This window comes from Temnothorax curvispinosus, unplaced genomic scaffold (genome assembly GCF_003070985.1).
Source record: "Temnothorax curvispinosus isolate PA1 unplaced genomic scaffold, ASM307098v1 QBEX01003408.1, whole genome shotgun sequence".
Classification (NCBI taxonomy): domain Eukaryota; kingdom Metazoa; phylum Arthropoda; class Insecta; order Hymenoptera; family Formicidae; genus Temnothorax; species Temnothorax curvispinosus.
The window spans coordinates 98,103-115,905 of NW_020213188.1; the positions used below are offsets into that span (position 1 = coordinate 98,103).

Below are 17,803 nucleotides of genomic sequence, written 5' to 3' on the forward strand. Positions count from 1 at the left end.
CGTATCATCGAGTCTTCGAGATTTTGGATTTTCTCTAGGCCGCCTTCCATGCCCTTAGGAAGTTGCGATTCCAAAACGAGATTAGCTTTGGAGAAACATTTGAGCGTTGCTCTTGTAGAATCTTCGCCATACTTGTTAACGGCCTTACATTCGTAAATTCCGGAATTCTCTTCGTAACAATAGAGGATGTCCAAGATAACAATACCAAAGTCATGGAAGGTGCGGTATCGATGGCCGTGAGGAAGTTTCTTGCCATTGTAATACCACTCGACTTTCAAGTCAGGATCAGTCACCGGGGTCAGTCTGGCCTCGAAATGTGCGGACTGCCCTTCTACCAGCTTCGTAATGTCAGCGATCTGCGTAATGAATTTCGGTGGTTCAGCGACGGGAGCCGTAGGTGTAGTTACTTGCTCTCCGGTATAACTTTCGAGCTCTCGAATTCTAGCGAGCGAGTCCGGCTGCAGAGAATCTAAGTAAACTCCGCTTTTGCCGAAGCACTTGATCGTGGCTTTTGTATAATCTTCGCCATATTTATTGCTAGCTTTGCAAACGTATTCTCCGCTGTCGTGAGACATCACGCCGGCAATATCCATAACTACGAAGCCAAAATCAGAGACCATCTTGAAACGTGACGAGTGCCGTAGAGGCTTTCCATTGTGGAACCACTCGACTTTCATATGAGGATCACCCACTGGGATCAGAGTACACTCAAAGTGAGCCGATTGACCATCCTTTAAACCCTCCAAGGATTGAATCTGCGTCGTGAATTTAGGTTTCTGTCCCTTGGACTTGTCGATGCATTCTAGTTGCACGCTAATTTCTGCTTTACCCCATTTGTTGGTGGCTCTACAAGTATAAGTACCCGAATCTTCTATTTTAGTGCCGAGAACTTCGAGGACAACCATGCCGAAAGCGTAAACGGTTCTCGTGCGGTGACTAGCTTCTAAAGATTTGCCATTATAGAACCATTCAACCACCATAGTTTGATCACCAGTAGGGATGAGAGATGCTTCGAAGTGAGCGATCTCTCCTTCCGACAGATTGGTCAAATTCTCAAATTGTGATGTAAACATCGGTGGTTGACCTTCTTCGTCTCCTAGGGGAACTCCTTCTTGCCGTTTCAAAGATTCCTCCAGATCTTGGATCGCTTCGAGACCTTCCTTGCCTTTGGGATGCTGCGACTTTTCAATGATATTTTCTTTTGTGGAACAATAAATTGTCGTCGAAGTAAAAGCTTCGCCCGCTTTGTTATAGGCCTTGCAAGTGTAAATACCAGAGTCACGCTCGTAAACGTCCGTCAAGTCCAAAGTGACAAATCCAAAATCGCTAGTCATTTTGAAACGTGAACCATGTTCTAAAGGTTTCCCATTGAAATACCAATCGATCCTTAAATTCGGATCATCCTTTGGCTCGACTTGTCCCTCTAGATGTAACGGTTCGGACTCTCCTAGTTTAAACTCAGGCCCAAGAGGCACCGTCCAGATCGGTTTAGGATATTCATGCTCAGGAGCTTCTTCCGGTTTTTTGTATTTCGATAGGTAAGCATCTTCGGCTTCTTTTACTTTCTCAAGTCCGATTTCTCCTTGTGGATGTTGCGTTTGAAGATAAATATTTTGCTTGCTGGTGCATTTCAAGGTACCAGATGTCTGTGCACTTCCTTTTGAATTTGTGGCTTTAACGGTAATCACGCCAGAATCTTCTTCATAAGCGTGAGTCAAGTCCAGAGCCACGTAGCCAAAATCATAGGTGCTCTTAAATCTCGCACCGGTCGGCAAGGGTTTATTGTTCAAGAACCATTCAATCTTCATAGTTGGATCTTTCGACGGTTCTACATTGCATTCAAAGTGAGCGTTATCACCTTCGATGCATTCTACGTTATTTAAATGAGTAATGAAAACCGGTTCTTCATAAGTAGGTTCCGGTTGCTCGGTAGAGATTATCTGAGGCTGCTCCAAAGCATCGATTTTCGGCAGAGCGTCAGGATGCAAGGTATCTCCCAATAACCAGTGACGATCGGCAATTTTCAAGCTACAAGTTGACACGGCTTCTCCCAAAAGATTAGTTGCTTTGCATGTGTAAATTGCCGAATCGTCGGGTCTTAGCCCGTTGATCGACAACGTTACCAGACCGAAATCAAACGTACTACGAAGCCTCGTCCCAGTCTGGAGTGATACACCATTCTTGAACCATTCCACTCTTAAATTCGGATCCGCCCGCGGCTCCACTTGAGCTTCCAAATAGACACGTTGACCCTCTATCAGCTTGTCGAAGCTTTCGAGATGCTTGGTGAAAACTGGTGCTTGCTGCGGCGTTGTGTCGACAAACATTTCCGGCACTTTATTCATTTCGGCTTCCTTCAATTGAATTTTCTGCCACGCGTCCGTTTGTATGCTGTCGGAACTGATAGCTGAACGTGCTTTTACTTTCAGGGAAATTGACGATATCGCCTCTCCCGCATTGTTAATCGCTTTGCAAGTATATACTCCAGAGTCTTCGGGAATAACTTTTAGAATATCTAACGTTACGTATCCGAAATCGTGACTTACATGGAAGCGTGAACCTAAATATCGATACACAATGACTTTGTTAATGTCAAATACCTACTGCGATACTAATAGTTATTTATTGGAAAAAAAGCTATCTTACCCATTTTTAATTCGACTCCGTTCATATACCATTCGAATCTTAAACTCGCGTCGCCGACAGGAACGACTCTGCATTCGTATCTAGCCATTTGTCCTTCCCAAAGTTCAGTTGGCCCAGTTAGCAACTGCGTGAAAATTGGTTTATCAAAAATCTTTTCCGGCTCCTCGGGTCGTCCAGCTTCCTTGGCTTCCAGCTGAGCGATTCTACGTTGCGCCTCCGGATGCTGAGTATCTAACTGTATGCTCGCCTTAGCTGTACGTATTAATGTGAATAATAATTTATTAAACAGATTATATATCGTACTAAATTTCAATCTTGACAGCTTGATTAAATAGGTGAAATTATTTACTTTTAATCTTCATTGAAGCTGTGGTAACCGCTTCACCCAATGGATTAGACGCCCGGCACATGTAAACACCTTCATCTTCGTCACGCACGTGAGCGATATCCAGAGATACATAGCCAAAGTCGTGCACCTTTGTTATCCGCGAACCTGAGAAAATTGCGGTAAAAATTAATTTTGCGTAAGAATTATATGTATTGTTGTATTAACATTAAATATTGAACTTCATATCTAACGATTCTCACTTGTCTCAAGGGGCACTTCGTTTCTGAACCATTCCACTTTAAGCATAGGATCACCCACGGGTATGAGTCTACATTCGAAATGTGCGGTGTGACCCTCGGCAATGCTATCAATATTTTGCAATGGTTGAGTGAAGACTGGCCGCTGTCGTGTTTGAGGCTCTGGAATATCCGGTCTTTTCCATGGCTGTTGGGCCTCGAGCTCTCGGATTTTGTCCATTCCTTCGGGCCGTTGAGAATCCATAATAATGCTATCTCGTGGAATTACTTTAAGCTCGATAGATGATACGCATTGTCCCAACGCGTTAATCGCCCGCACTGAATATTGTCCTGCATCTTCGGGTACGGCATGACCAATGTCCAGAGCCACATAGCCGAAATCGAAAGTCACGTGGAAACGCGCTGCCGATGGTAATGGTTTACCATTGTGGAAGAATTCGATTCTTAGATTTGCGTCATGCAAAGGCTCTACTTGGCACTCGAAGTGAGCTGTTTGCCCCTCGTATACTTCGGTTGTGCCCTAAAAAAAATTTCTCGTGTTTCATTTTATTTGCTTTATTTGCTTTGCTAAACTTTTTATATTTGCTTTATTAATTTATATAATAATCATTCATGTGTCTCGTCATCGTTATTATTATTTACCCTAAGCTCAGTGACAAATCTCGGTGGTGTTACTGGCGGTTCCTCGATTTCCAATCGTGCAGGATGACCCTGGGCCTCTAATTCTCGAATCTTTTCCAGACCATCCGGATGTTGGGTATCCAAAAGAATACTCCGTCGCGCTATGATAAAACAAGTATTCTTTATTATCAACTTCATGCTTGCTTTTTAATATAAAAAATATATAAATCCGATTTTACGATCAATTATTATTATCTGAAGAATTAGAATCGCTTAACTCGATATACCTTGCAATATCTCACGTGATATGGTTAATAATTCTGTTTTTTTTTTTTTGAAGCATGATATTTTTATATCGTCTGTAAGACCAGAACTTGTTTGAGTTTACAAGATTTACGAGTTTATACATTTTAACGAAAAAAATTCTTTTTTTCTTAATAAGACTTCTTTATAAAAGTATCTCCGCTATCCGTTCGATAGATGGCCTTTTTCTTGTCGATAAATTTTATTGTTGCTGATGAATGTTTTCAATAAGTTCTTTACGGGTGGGAAATTAGACTTCGGATATTGCGCATCTTTCGCTGACAATTACACAGGACAGTTAGCACAGGACTGACATGTACGAATATCCCGAATTAACGCACAATTTGATATCACAGATACTTACAGCTGACTTTGATAGTACAAGTGTTAACTGCTTCGCCAGCCAGATTGGTTGCTTTACACATGTAAGTACCGGAATCTTCAGGATAGGTATAAAGAATATCAAGAGCCACATAGCCAAAATCATGCGTTGTACGGAAGCGATGACCAGTTTTAATCGCAACGCCATTGACAAACCTATTAAATTAAAGAGAATTCAATCGATAGAATTATTTGGCATTGTATTAAAGCTACCGTTATATCGTTGTGTCGTTTTTATTCTTAAACACATTTAAATTCTAGATAAATATTTCTTCATCTTATAGACGATGCAGCTACTATAATGTATTATCCATGTGTATTGAGTATATTGAATTACCATTCAATTTTTAAATTCGGGTCGTTAATCGGCTCTACACGGCATTCCAGATGAGCATGCTCGCCTTCCTTGAGATGATCCAGATTGTTCAATGGTGTTAAGAACACAGGTTTTTGATGAATAACCTCTTTTTCGATCTCTTCTTTGACTTCGACAGTTTCCAATTCTCGAATCTTTTGCAAACGTTGTGCATCCAATGTATCGAGATATAAGCCTTGTTTTGCTGTGCAAAATCAAAATAATTGGTGACAGTTATGTATCTACACTTTTATTAATTAAAAGCCATTATAAAATAACAAGTTATGTAACATTTCGTCCACACTTGTAAATTTTGCAAAGTAAACATATGAAAAATTTATCTCGCTTTATCTCATTTGTTTCTCTCATTTGTTTCGAAAGTCCGCGAAAAGAAACATTATTTAACGGGTACTCATTGATCATGCTAAATCTAGTTTATGAATAAACATAGTGTAAAAATAAAGCAAATTATTAGCCCTTTGTTGTTTTCATAGTGTAAAATATTACTTACAATCTACGCTGATCACGCAAGTAGTGACTGCTTCGCCAGCAGCGTTTCTTGCTTTGCACATATAAGTACCCGAATCTTCAGGATAAGCATAAAGAATATCGAGAGCGACATATCCGAAATCGTAGGTTGTCTTAAATTTATGTCCTTGAGGAATAGGACGTCCATCTCTAAACCATTCAACGATCATCGCGGAGAAGCCAACTTTCGGACGACCATTGAAGAATATTGAACACCTTCCAGAAGGCAAAAGTGCCCATCTCGAAGCTACATTGACTCCTGTGAATGATCCGACGATGATCGTATCTTCTTCGATCACTCGTTTATATCTTGAATCATCTTCGAGGTATTGTATCTTTTTCAATGCGCTCTCATGTTGGGTATCGTGAATAATTGATGCTCGAGCTAAAGAGAAATTTTTTTTAAGTTTAAATTAATGCAAAGCGATATAAAGAAGAGAAAACTTAAACCGAAGAAGAGAAGAAATGAAATATAATGTGTAAATTAAAGTTATAAGTTGTAAGAAATAAATGATGCACACGTACACACACGCAACAAAATCGAAGTTAATCCAAGCTACGTTGTCGCGCAAATGCGCTCTTATATTACTCACACTTCACATTAAGATTAATCGAGCTCCTCGCCGATCCCAATTTATTGGTGGCTTGACAAGTATACGTGCCCGAATCCTCGGCATATACGGTCAATACATCCAACGATGCGAATCCAAAGTCACAGGTAGTTCTGTATCTGTGACCGGTGGATAGTGGTTTGCCATTGTGAAACCATTCCACCTTCATGTTGGGATCGGGATAAGGTTCTATGCGGCACTCATAATGTGCGCTTTGTCCTTCGGCTAGACTGGTAGGTCCGTTCAGTTGAACCGTAAAGGATGGCTTGTCTTTTATCAGGATCTCCTCCTCCTCACGACGTTGATATTTTGTGGTATCCTCCAGGGCTTGAAGTTTCGACAAAGCGCTCTCATGTTGCGATTCGAACTGCAAGGCTGCCTTGGCTGTATTTTAGAAGAATTTTTGACATAGCGCAGTGGTACGAATCGTCAAAGGGAATCATGCACGTCAATTAATTCCGTAAAACAAGGAAAGTTTTTTAGGGTAGACTCGGCAGATTTTCAATATCTCAGGCAAATATGTAATACTTATTTGTAGATAGTAGCAAATAAGTTTAACAATATTATATCAAACCAATTGCAATGAAGTAAAAATAAAATACAAGAATGTAATACCGACAACGTATTACGTAGTAAATCGGTATAGGATTTTAAACATCATTTCTGTTTAATGATGTAACTATAGCGAAAGTTAATAATGTTAATTAATATCGGGACAGTTTACCTAATTTACAAAAAATAATTATTATTGATTATATTTTTAAAATTAGTTTGCGAATTGTGTAAAATGTATTGTGTAAACGTTTCGTAAATATGTACCTGAGTTATGCGTTAAATTAACGACGTACTCACATTGAACGAACAATGTTGCTGAAGTAACTGCTTCTCCAAGTTCGTTTATAGCACGACATGTATAAGTGCCTGAATCTTCGGGATTGACGTACTTCATATTCAAGGCGACGTATCCAAAATCGTGCATGGTCGTTACACGATTTGCTTTAAAAAATTTTTTAACGATAAAGAATATTTTTGAAAGAATCTTGATATGAGACGACATATGTTGGTACATAAATTTGTTAGATGCTAAGCTTACAGGCTGAAATAGGAACTCCGTTACGTAGCCATTCCACCTTGAGTTTAGGATCTCCAACTGGGATAACACGTGCCTCGAAATGTGCTGCCTGATTCTCAGCAACACGGAGATCTTTTATTGGCATCGTAAAGACCGGAGCTTGCGTAATAATTTCCTCGGTTGCAGTTTTACGTTGATAACGAGAGGTGTCCTCCAACGAGCGAAGACGTTGAAGAGTTTCTTCACTCTGAGTCTCTGTGTAGATTGATTTTTTAGCTGTTGGTAAAAAAAAATAGTGAATTAACGTTATCGATATTGGAATAAATTATCGAACAAATCTTATAGTGAAAAAAAGCTTACAGTGAACGATGGCGGTTGCAGAAGTGATAGCTTCGCCAATAATATTTTTAGCTCTGCACGTATATGTCCCAGAATCTTCGGGGTACGCGTACATAATATCGAGAGCGACGAAACCAAAGCTGTTTGTCTCGACGAATCTCGAGCCCGCTTTTACTGGTTTATTATTATGGAACCATTCGATTTTCATTGTTGCGTCGGATACCGGAATTAGTCTACATTCAAAATGTGCTCGCTGGCCCTCTTTTATCTCGACATTATTCAATGAAGTTGTGAAAATAGGCGCCTGAGTGGTAGTTTCTTCAATAACTTCTTGTCTATGATATTTGGATTTATCCTCAAGATAGTGAATTTGCTCAAGTCCAAGCTCATTTTGCGTGTCCGTTAATATTTGTGCGCTTGAGCGACACGTTAAAGTACAGAGTACTTCGTCACTTCCTACCAGATTAACAGCACGACAAGTATATGTCCCAGAATCCTCAGCAATCAAATCAATTACATCCAATGCAACGTAACCAAAATCATGAATTGGACGGAAGCGGTGTCCTGCAAATTGTGTATGTGTGTGTGATTTTCCCAAGAATGAACATAATTTGAACATATACATACTAAACACAACTGTTTTGATAAATTTTGAGAAAAGAAAAGAACGTGTGTTAGATAATGATATGTGTGTACGTATTTGTGTTGTCATTGTAGAAGAGATAGCAATATAAAAGTTGGACAAATTACCTATCGTTACTGGACGACCATTCTTAAACCACTCGACTTTCAAATTCGGATCCGTTACCGGCTCCAGTTTGCACTCGAAATGAGCATGTTGTCCTTCTCGAAGATTTTCTTGGTTTTTCGGTTTTGTAATAAATTTCGGCTTTACATTGACGACTTCATCCACTAGTTCATGCCTTTTGTATCGTGAAGCATCTTCCAAGTATTGTATTCTTTCCAATCCTTCGGGATGTTGAGACTCTAGAAGTAAATCCTTCTTGGCGTGTACTCTTACAGAGCACGAAGTAACCGCTTCGCCGAGCTGATTTCTAGCTTGACAGGTATATACACCAGAGTCTTCAGGATAAACGCCAAGAATGTCTAGAGCCACGTAATCAAATTCATAAGATGGTCTGAATCGATGACCAGTTTTGACAGGTCTACCATTAACGAACCAATCGACTTTCATGGTCGCATCGCCAATTGGCTGAAGACGACATTCGAGATGAACGTTGGTTAGTTCTACCGTCTCAATATTGTGTAGAGGTCGAGTGAACTGAGGTGCTTGCATCACAGTGACTTCCTCCTGTTGAATTTTGCGATACCTATACACGAATAAAATAACAAATGAGAAAAATAATAATTATAAAGAAAATATGAGTTACAAGAGGCGATAAATAAAAGCAAACCTTGATGAATCTTCCAACATTTGTATTTGCTCAAGCGATTGTTCATTTTGCGTTTCGGTGACGATGTCAGATCTTCCGATAACTCTGACGCAAGCTGAAGTATGCGCGGTACCCAGATGATTAGTAGCTCTGACTGTATATTCACCAGAATCGTAAACGGTAGCGTGTACTATATCGAGTGCGACGAATCCGAAATCATAGTAAGTTCTGAATCTGGAGCCGACTGTGACCGGACGTCCGTTTTGGAACCATTCAACTCTCATCGTAGGATCGCCCATCGGTTCCAGACGACACTCTAAGTGAATATTTTTCCCCTCGCTAACTGGCTTAGGATCACTCAACGGCTGGATAAAAATTGGTTTTGATTTGGAGATCTCTTCGATATGATATTGCGGCTCGACAAACTTGGATTCTTCTAAACGTTGAGTCTTCTCATAAGTGCCGCGATGCATGCTGCTGGTATCTACGCTCGAACGTGCTGAAACGAAGAATCAACGAAACTCACTAATTAATAATCGTCTATTCTCTGCAAATTTCTTCAATACGGCATAAAAATAAAATTGTATATCTTACTCTCTACAGTCATGGTGGCGGATAAACGAGCTTCTCCACGGGCGTTTCTTGCCACAACGGTGTATGTGCCAGTGTCTTCAGAGCGAACCTGAAGGATATCAATGGAAACGTATCCGAAGTCGTGATACGTCTGGATTCTATTAGCGGCAGTAATGGGTTTACCATTGTGGTACCACTCGATCTTCATACTCAGATCACTTTGAGGTTCGACACGTGCTTCAAAGTGCGCCCGTTGACCTTCTACGATCTTATTAGTACCTTTAAGATTACCCAGGAATCGTGGTGCCTGGGTAATCTGCGTTTCTTCCTGAACCTGTCGCGAGTATCTACTCGAATCTTCGAGAGACTGAATTTTTTGGAGACCAGTAGGATGCTGGCTGTCATAAATAACATCATTCTTGCTGATCACACTCAATTGAGCGGTAGTGTGAGCCTCACCGGCTCTATTGTAGGCTCGGCAAGTGTACACGCCAACATCGTGTATCGTTACGTATTTGATGGTCAACGCCACGTAACCAAAATTGAAGAAGGTTGTAATCCGAGAACCTAATCCCGAAAATGTTCCGTGAATGTATAACATGCATACGTTTATGTGAATAGAATTATGTATTACTCACTAGCTTCTACGGGTCGTCCGTCTTTCAGCCACTCGACACGGAGATCGGCATCACCGATTGGTTCGAGACGCGCCTCAAAATGAGCGAATCCGCCTTCTCTAATGCCGCTCTGATCCTTAATAGGTGATTTAAATTCCGGTGGGCTACTCGGTTCAGGCTGTTCCTGCACGTACTTTTGGTGCATCGCCTGTTGATACGCTTCCAATTCCTCGGCAGCCTCTATGTATCTCAGTTGTTCGGGAATACCCAAGTCTGTTGTAACGCTTGTTCGCGCTGCACAATAATTAAGAGATCAGTATTCGAGAATTGATAAAAGCTAAAATTGTTTGAGAATAATTATCCGTCACGGCACTAATTGTAAATAAGACTCACCAAAGACACGAAGAGTCGTGGAGCTGATGGCCTCTCCCAAGCGGTTCACAGCTCTGACAGTGTAAGAACCTGCATCTTCAGCCCGTAGGTGCATTATATTGAGTGAGACGTATCCGAAGTTAAAGATGCTAGTGATTCTTGAACCTAGTGAATAATTAATAGTTTTTTACATTAATTTTTCAAACAATAAAAATCGCTCGTTCCAAATATCAATACTCACTGGCTGTGATTGGTTTTCCATCCTTGTACCACTCCACTTTCATGGTGGGGTCGCTAACAGGTGTCAATTGCGCCTCGAAATGGGCGTTACGACCTTCCTGTAGCTCACCAAGATCCTGGAGCGGACGGATGAAAACCGGCCGCTGTGAAGAGGTCTCCTCCGCGCTCTCTTGTCTTTGATACTTGCTGTAATCCTCAAGTTGTTGAATGTACTGGAGACTATCGGGGTATTGGCTTGCTTGTTCAATAGTGGCACGTGCTGAAAAAAAGAAAAAAAAGCTTATGGTTATATAGAATACGGCGTATAGATAACTATTACTCACGTGTTACACTGAGGGTGGCTCGAGATTCAGCGACTCCCGTCGAGCTTACAACGCGACACAAGTACTCGCCGCTATCTTGAAGAACGATGCTAATGAGATCGAGTGAGATAAAACCAAAGCGAAAGACGGAAGTTGCTCGGGAACCTGTGAAAGATACATATGCGTCAATGTAAATCGATTGAGTTTGGTCATGTAAATGCAAGATTGATATAAAAATTTTTACTTACTCGCATCGAGTGCTCTGCCGTTTACATACCACTCCACCCTCATAGTGGGGTCGCCCACCGGTTCGATTCTGGCCTCGAAGTGAATTCGTCCACCTTCGATCTGATGAACGTCTTTTAGCGGTATAATGAAACACGGCGGGGGATAAACTTTGTCCTCTTCGGCGGGCGGCAAATAGGGTTTCGCGCGTTCCACATGTCTCAAGTAAATCACTTCGGGGCCAGGCGCTGGTCTACAAACGTTTATTATTCAGTTTAATTTACGAAAGGCTTTTGTTAGTGAGAATAAAAGTCAATTTCATAAAGTCCTGATTTTATGAATCTATATATTCATCATCTGTGCATCACAATAAGGATATAAAATAAAACGTGGAAAGGTGTGTGAATGTTAATTTGCTAGTTTGGTGAATACTTAAACAGTCTCTCACTCTGGTTCGATGATTTTCGTTGGTCGGGGTAAATTCAGGCGTCTTGGTTCCGGGGTCGTTCCTTTTGGCGTCTCAACGAAAAGCCGTGCTCGAGTTGCGGTGGAGCCGGCTACATTTTGAGCTGTACACTGGTACCAGGCTGCATCTGAAAATTTGGCGCACGGGATATCCAAAGTTGAAGCTCCGTTACCATCGCTCGATATACGTATTTCAGGGCCAGGCGTTATTGGTACGCCATCCTGCAAAAGTTTTTTTTGGTGTCAGAGAAATCGTGATTATACAGCAAATAAAATTTGAAGAAGTTACAATACCTTTTGCCACGTGATACGTGGAATGGGCGTGCCGACTGCGCGTGCCATAAAGACCACGGGTTCTCCCTCTTTTACGCCTGTTGTAACAAAACGTTCGACAAATTTCGGCGCAACTACTTGTTCCTTTTCAATGACATTTAAGTTGCATTGACAAGAAGTCTCGCCAGCTTTATTCCGAGCAACGCATGTTACTACGCCAGCGTCGGCGCGATTCACGTTTGTGATCATCAACGAATTGTTACCAGATTCATTCACAAGGATTTTGTGAGTCATGTCATTGGCGACTTGTTGGCCGTTTATGTACCAGGTAACTTCGGGATAGGGACGTCCAGTTACGCGACAATCGAATCTGAAATATGTCAGTTATATTATTTGTTAGTGTCACAAACACAAACACCACTCATTGAAAACGATGCTTAAGAGTGAAAGAAAAGCTAGAGAGATACTAAAAATGGAAAAAGTCAAAGCATACCGCGTCATTTTGCCTTCGGTAGCTTCCTTATCCGTGATTGTACGAACAAAATTCGGTGGCAGAACTTTGCTAGAGTCAGTAGATTCAATGGTCGACTCTACTTGTTGAGTCTTAATAAATTCCCTTTGATGCGCTTGATACGGAACTTGATCTACTTGATCGCTGGACTCAATTGCGAGATAAGCGGAACTAACGGTACAACCTTGAGGATTCTCAGACAATAATGTATAATGGCCGCTGTCTTCCGGCAGAGCGACTCGAATTCGTAAAGTAGCCTGTTGATTTGAATAGCTCGTCTCCACACGTTGAGAATCTCGAATTCTCTGTCCATTCTTGAACCATGTTAACTACAATAACGTGAATACGATTTAGCGATGCTAAGTTAATAAAGGATGTATTAGATTAGATATTTTACAATTAAAACAATTGAATATCTTATAACATTATTGACAGATGATATAGAAATACGACTTATAGAGATAAAAGTAATTATACATATATACTAATATACTATATGTATACTATTGGAGAAAAGTTGTCGTAAAGTTATCTTTAATATTTTAGTTCTTTCAATGCGATTTGAACTCACTCTTGGTTTCGGATTGCCAGTTATCTTTGCGGTGAAGACAGCGTCCGATCCTTCAACGAGCTTCGAGTTTCTGGGTTTCTGAGTGATTTGTGGAGGTGTAACCGGTCCTAAGGTACGATCAATTGTCGTAGATATTTGCAAGTCAGATTCACCCGCGAAACGGCGAGTAATTGATTCACGAAACTCCAATTCGCGCAACAATCTATATTCAAAAGTGTCCACCTGTGCATTTGAGAAAGAAGGAATATTACTTCTTAAGCATTCTTATATCCGGTATTCTATTAAAGCAACGAATATATGTATAGTGTTTGGCTGTAATACCTTAAAATCTTCAACGCTCGTAGTTGTGCCATTAACGTAACTTCGTTTATCGGTTGTTTGTTGATAACTGCGTTGTTGGAAGACTTGACTTCCAGTTTGCATTTTCTGTTCACTCGTCTGAAAGCTTTGCGTAAATTCTTTCTTGTGACTATCTGTTAGTTGTTGCGTTGGAGGACCAAATCCCTCTGGCTGTATGTAAACTGAGCAAATAGCTTCGCCTGTGAAAAGTGAAGGACTCATAGTTTTTTTTCCATTTATTTTATTCTAACGTCAATTCGAAAGTTAGATTCTAATGTTTAAAGAATATTTATTCTAGATGAAAACTGCCCTTGTAGAAAAAAATCTTTACCATATTGGTTTTTTGCACTGCATGTGTACTCGCCCTCGTCCCCTGGACCGATCTGATTAATTTGGAGTGTGACAATTCCTGACTTTTCATCATAAGACATTCGGATCTTTCGTGATTCTAGCAACAGCACTCCTTTATGTGTCCAAGAAACTGACGGTCTCGGATTACCACGAACACAGCCTTCAAAAATCGCGTTGCCGCCCTGCGCAAATCTCGCATTTTTGAAGATTCGCTCGAAAATCGGTGGTGAGGGATCCCCGGGTTTACCCGTAAATCTGCCGATAATTTAAGAGATTGTCTTTGACAGTTACGTTTCTCTTATAGTCGCATAGAGACTACAATTAGTAAATGTCGCAATACTTACGCTGGTACCGTTGGCGTCGTTTGCATAACGATCTCCCCTTGAACTGCAGAAATAAAAAAATGAGTTAATTTACTTCAATTAAAATGCAAATAATATTAAACACTGTTCAAATTAATTAATCTATTTCATCCGGAATTAAATTCAATTTCTCCCTCCCAATGGAAGTCCATAATCATAAACTTGTACGTATTTTCGCAATGGTTCGTTCTCAGACTAACAAGTAAATTGGTTGAAATTATGATGCGTCCCGGTGTAGACATAATTTAATGAAAAAATGCGGCATCGTCATCGCGCGTAACGGCGACAAGAAAAAAAACAGCTCGTGAACGGTTCGTTTCCTTGGCTCGTTCTACTCTAATTGGAAAGTACGACAGAAGTTATACGAAGAAGGAAGGTGTACACGCATAGTGATTTAAATACATCGTTTTGCTCAATAAACGAGCAAATTTCAGAAAATAATTAGTAACTAGACAAGATATCTTCTCAGCCACGGATAATGCAAAGTGTAAAAGAACGAAATTAAATATTATAACACAAAAAGATAAGAATATTGATTGAAATTTTTAAAAATGTTTTATTTACTTAAGACCTATGTCTGGACACCTATATCATTTTAATTTTTAATTAAGAATAACGCGAATTAAAGTTAAAGATAAAAATATAATACAATTAAGACAAATATTTTTATCTTTGATTCTTTGATTTTAATTCGCGTTTTAACTTATTTAAGGACTAAAATGATAGTCCTTAAAATGTCGAGACATAGGTACGTGTCCAGGCATTGGTACATTTACTTTATACGTGTAAGAAAAAGGCTAGCCATATTAACTGATGTAAAATATTATATTCATGTTTTTTATCCATTCCATATATTTAAATATGGAATGTAGGATGTATAGGCAGAATTTAATTAATTTATATTATTTAATCAATTTATTAAATCAGTGGATTGATTATCTAATTATAAAATTAATCATTTTTCTCATTGTATTGTGACATTGCGATTAAGCATCGTTCGCTTTACGATTTGCGAGCTACGAAGGACGTAATGTGCTGCTACAAGCAGGGGATTGTATTTTTGCATTTGGATAGGGATCACGTTACCGTGAGCCATTTTAGGCGCAACTATCTTTGCTCGGCGCTGCGCGCCGCGACGAGTCGCGACGCGATGCGTCTACGCCGTGCCTGGACCAATCGCGTCTTCCGTTACGCAAAAGCAGTCACTGACCAAAATAAAACCGGGTCTAACATTTCTCTTCTTCTCATATCTACGTATATTACGCGTAAAATTTGCATATTTTATATTCGAATATTGAATTTTTAAATTAACATTATCTTGCTTTTTTGTTTGTTATTTTTTCTTTCTTTACTTTATTTCTACCATTCTTCTGTCATCCTTCTTTTTGCTCGATCATTGATCTTGACTGATGATGGCAAGTATGTATTACGATCAGCTGTTTGGACTTTTAAAGCATCCAAGTTTCATCAAAATTTATTATAGATATTATGGAGCAATTAGCCGACTTTTATAGAAACTTTGCATAATAAAATAAATATGTTTATAAAAAGAAAGTATTGTACAATATCCTATTTATTATACATATATATGTTTTTCTTTTCTTTTTAATTAAAATTTTAAGCAATAATTATATCTTATATGACGATATTATTCGTAAATACTTCTAATGAGATTTTTCGAGACGTGAATATTTAATCCTTCTTTGCGTACGTGAAAGACACTAGTTTAACGCTTTAACGCAGTAGCTACTAGCGTAACGGATTTGCTTACTGTACTTCATTGTCTTTTACTTTTACGCACATTGAAATATAATCCAACACGTTTCGATGCACACATTGATGTAAGTGAGATTCATAAACCTGTCAGTGTTATATTATTTGGCAGCCGTACTCTCTGACACATCCATATTCTTCAATTCTTTAACGTATAACGCAGTTGGCAAACGTGCTTTAGTGAAACTATTTTTGATAACGGAAATTTATTTCTAACTATTATATTATTCTATATGTATATAAAAAAATGTATTTGCAAGATATAATATTGAATGTATAATACAGAATATTAATGCGCAAACACGCCGTTCTTCAGATTTCTATAAGAGTCCCCAAAATTAAAATTTTTTGTGAAATAAAATTGTACTAATTTGCATAGAACTCTTCGCAATAAATTAAATAATCGCAAACAAAATACACATAATAAACATTTTTTGAAGTAAATTTTGCAATTTGATTTGGAATTTTCTCAATATCACGTTTATCTCGTTTAAAATTTGCTGTAATATGATCCTAAGTTATAAGTAATTTTTTATTACTTTACTAATAAAAAACTTTAAACTTTAAAAAACTTTAATTTTTATTTTATACTTTACTTTCTTTATATTACAAAAACAGCGTTTTTTTATTCTTAAGGGAGAAGTTCTATATATATGTATAGAGATAATATAATCTTAATATTAATGAATTCTGTCTCTACATATAAATAAATTGGAGGTACATGTAATACTTCTTTTCAACTAAGCAAATAAAGTGTGAAATATAATAAGAGTCACCTCTTGACAATGCAGTATATTGAATTAAATATATTCCTTTTTTTGTGTGTTTAAGCACGTTGGAATTAAAATTTTCAAAGTAAACTGTTAATAGAAAAAAAATTTTTAAACTATTTTAGATGTATGCGTATTTTCTTGATATGATACGTAATACAATGTCATATTCCTCAGACAGCATATAAAAGAATTTTTGAAACGATTATGTCGAGAGTGTGGAGAACTATCTTTAGAGCTCTCGCACGGACGGTGCTCTTTGCACAGAAATAGAATACGAGTATTCGTTGACGGAATATCCACCAGAAGAGATTTATTAAAACTGCTAGATTGAATTTATTTTCGGTAGAAAAATTTGAAAAAATAAAATCGTGAAAATATGCACCGCTATCTTTCACAAGCACTCGCAATATCTCGAAATTACATTGTAAAATGTATTTTTATATAAATTTATTAATATGCAATAAATCCTGAGTTCGTCAAGATAAATTTTCTGTATCGTTCTTCTTGCTTGAATTCTTCATATTCGATAGGCAATTGCTCAAGGATATAATTTCTTGACTTTTCAAACATCGTCACAACTGACCTCTCTGCTGACTGGTGATTTGTTGTCGCGTGATTTGTCTTTCCGTCCGTTGCTGGATGTATTGTTGCTGTTGTTCTTGCATGATAGCTTGTTGCTGCTGTTGTTGCTTCTGCTGTTCTTGAAATTGTTGTCGCTTCATCTTGGATCGAAAATTTCAGTAAAGTCGTGAGTCGTTTGAATGACAAAATTGTGACCAGTTATATGACTTAGTAATAATAAACTGCTAATTAATCTAGAGAATCTAAAGAGATCTCTGTTTTATTTTATTTTATTTTTTCTCTCAACGTTGTGTTTTATCACCCGAGATTTAACAAACAAACTCTTGATGCACAACGACGAATTGGAGCAAATCACTCGCACTTATTTCGCTTTACTCCGCAATACACGCAGTTTTGCTGGTAACCGCGGTTCAGTTCAGTCAGTCGGCAGAAATCAAGTCATCGTCAAAAGTCTTGTCCCCGTGATTCTTTAAACCAAGACGTCGGTCGAATGCGAATTGGACGGGTTACGACTTGACGCTTGGCTAAAGCATAAGAAGATGGGGAGGGTGTCGTATGGTCAGGGTGGGGCACGTTTAAACGCCCCGACCGATGCCTGACGCGTGCGGAAGTACGCTTAGGAAGAACAAGAGGAATATA

At 38.9% G+C, this 17,803-nt stretch overlaps 1 protein-coding gene across 1 annotated transcript in view; it reads right to left on the reverse strand.

The window, feature by feature from the left end:
* Window positions 1-17,646, reverse strand: part of LOC112452503 (titin) — a 26,157-nt gene extending 8,511 nt beyond the window's left edge. Inside the window, exons 1-28 of the mRNA XM_025012751.1 lie at window positions 17,166-17,646; window positions 14,019-14,061; window positions 13,655-13,929; window positions 13,306-13,523; window positions 12,985-13,206; window positions 12,396-12,742; window positions 11,924-12,272; window positions 11,613-11,851; window positions 11,188-11,417; window positions 10,961-11,104; window positions 10,639-10,896; window positions 10,419-10,562; window positions 10,047-10,319; window positions 9,430-9,975; window positions 8,857-9,334; window positions 8,192-8,772; window positions 7,463-8,005; window positions 7,124-7,378; window positions 6,883-7,026; window positions 6,013-6,414; window positions 5,403-5,804; window positions 4,874-5,096; window positions 4,520-4,692; window positions 3,874-4,013; window positions 3,235-3,751; window positions 2,996-3,139; window positions 2,647-2,898; window positions 3-2,560 (exon numbers count right to left, since the gene is read on the reverse strand). Of these exons, the coding sequence (XP_024868519.1) occupies window positions 3-2,560; window positions 2,647-2,898; window positions 2,996-3,139; window positions 3,235-3,751; window positions 3,874-4,013; window positions 4,520-4,692; window positions 4,874-5,096; window positions 5,403-5,804; window positions 6,013-6,414; window positions 6,883-7,026; window positions 7,124-7,378; window positions 7,463-8,005; window positions 8,192-8,772; window positions 8,857-9,334; window positions 9,430-9,975; window positions 10,047-10,319; window positions 10,419-10,562; window positions 10,639-10,896; window positions 10,961-11,104; window positions 11,188-11,417; window positions 11,613-11,851; window positions 11,924-12,272; window positions 12,396-12,742; window positions 12,985-13,206; window positions 13,306-13,523; window positions 13,655-13,929; window positions 14,019-14,061; window positions 17,166-17,304 (10,239 nt within the window). The 5' untranslated portion in view covers window positions 17,305-17,646. The remainder of the gene's footprint in view (window positions 1-2; window positions 2,561-2,646; window positions 2,899-2,995; window positions 3,140-3,234; window positions 3,752-3,873; window positions 4,014-4,519; window positions 4,693-4,873; window positions 5,097-5,402; window positions 5,805-6,012; window positions 6,415-6,882; window positions 7,027-7,123; window positions 7,379-7,462; window positions 8,006-8,191; window positions 8,773-8,856; window positions 9,335-9,429; window positions 9,976-10,046; window positions 10,320-10,418; window positions 10,563-10,638; window positions 10,897-10,960; window positions 11,105-11,187; window positions 11,418-11,612; window positions 11,852-11,923; window positions 12,273-12,395; window positions 12,743-12,984; window positions 13,207-13,305; window positions 13,524-13,654; window positions 13,930-14,018; window positions 14,062-17,165) is intronic.
* Between the last annotated feature and the right edge of the window lie 157 nt (window positions 17,647-17,803).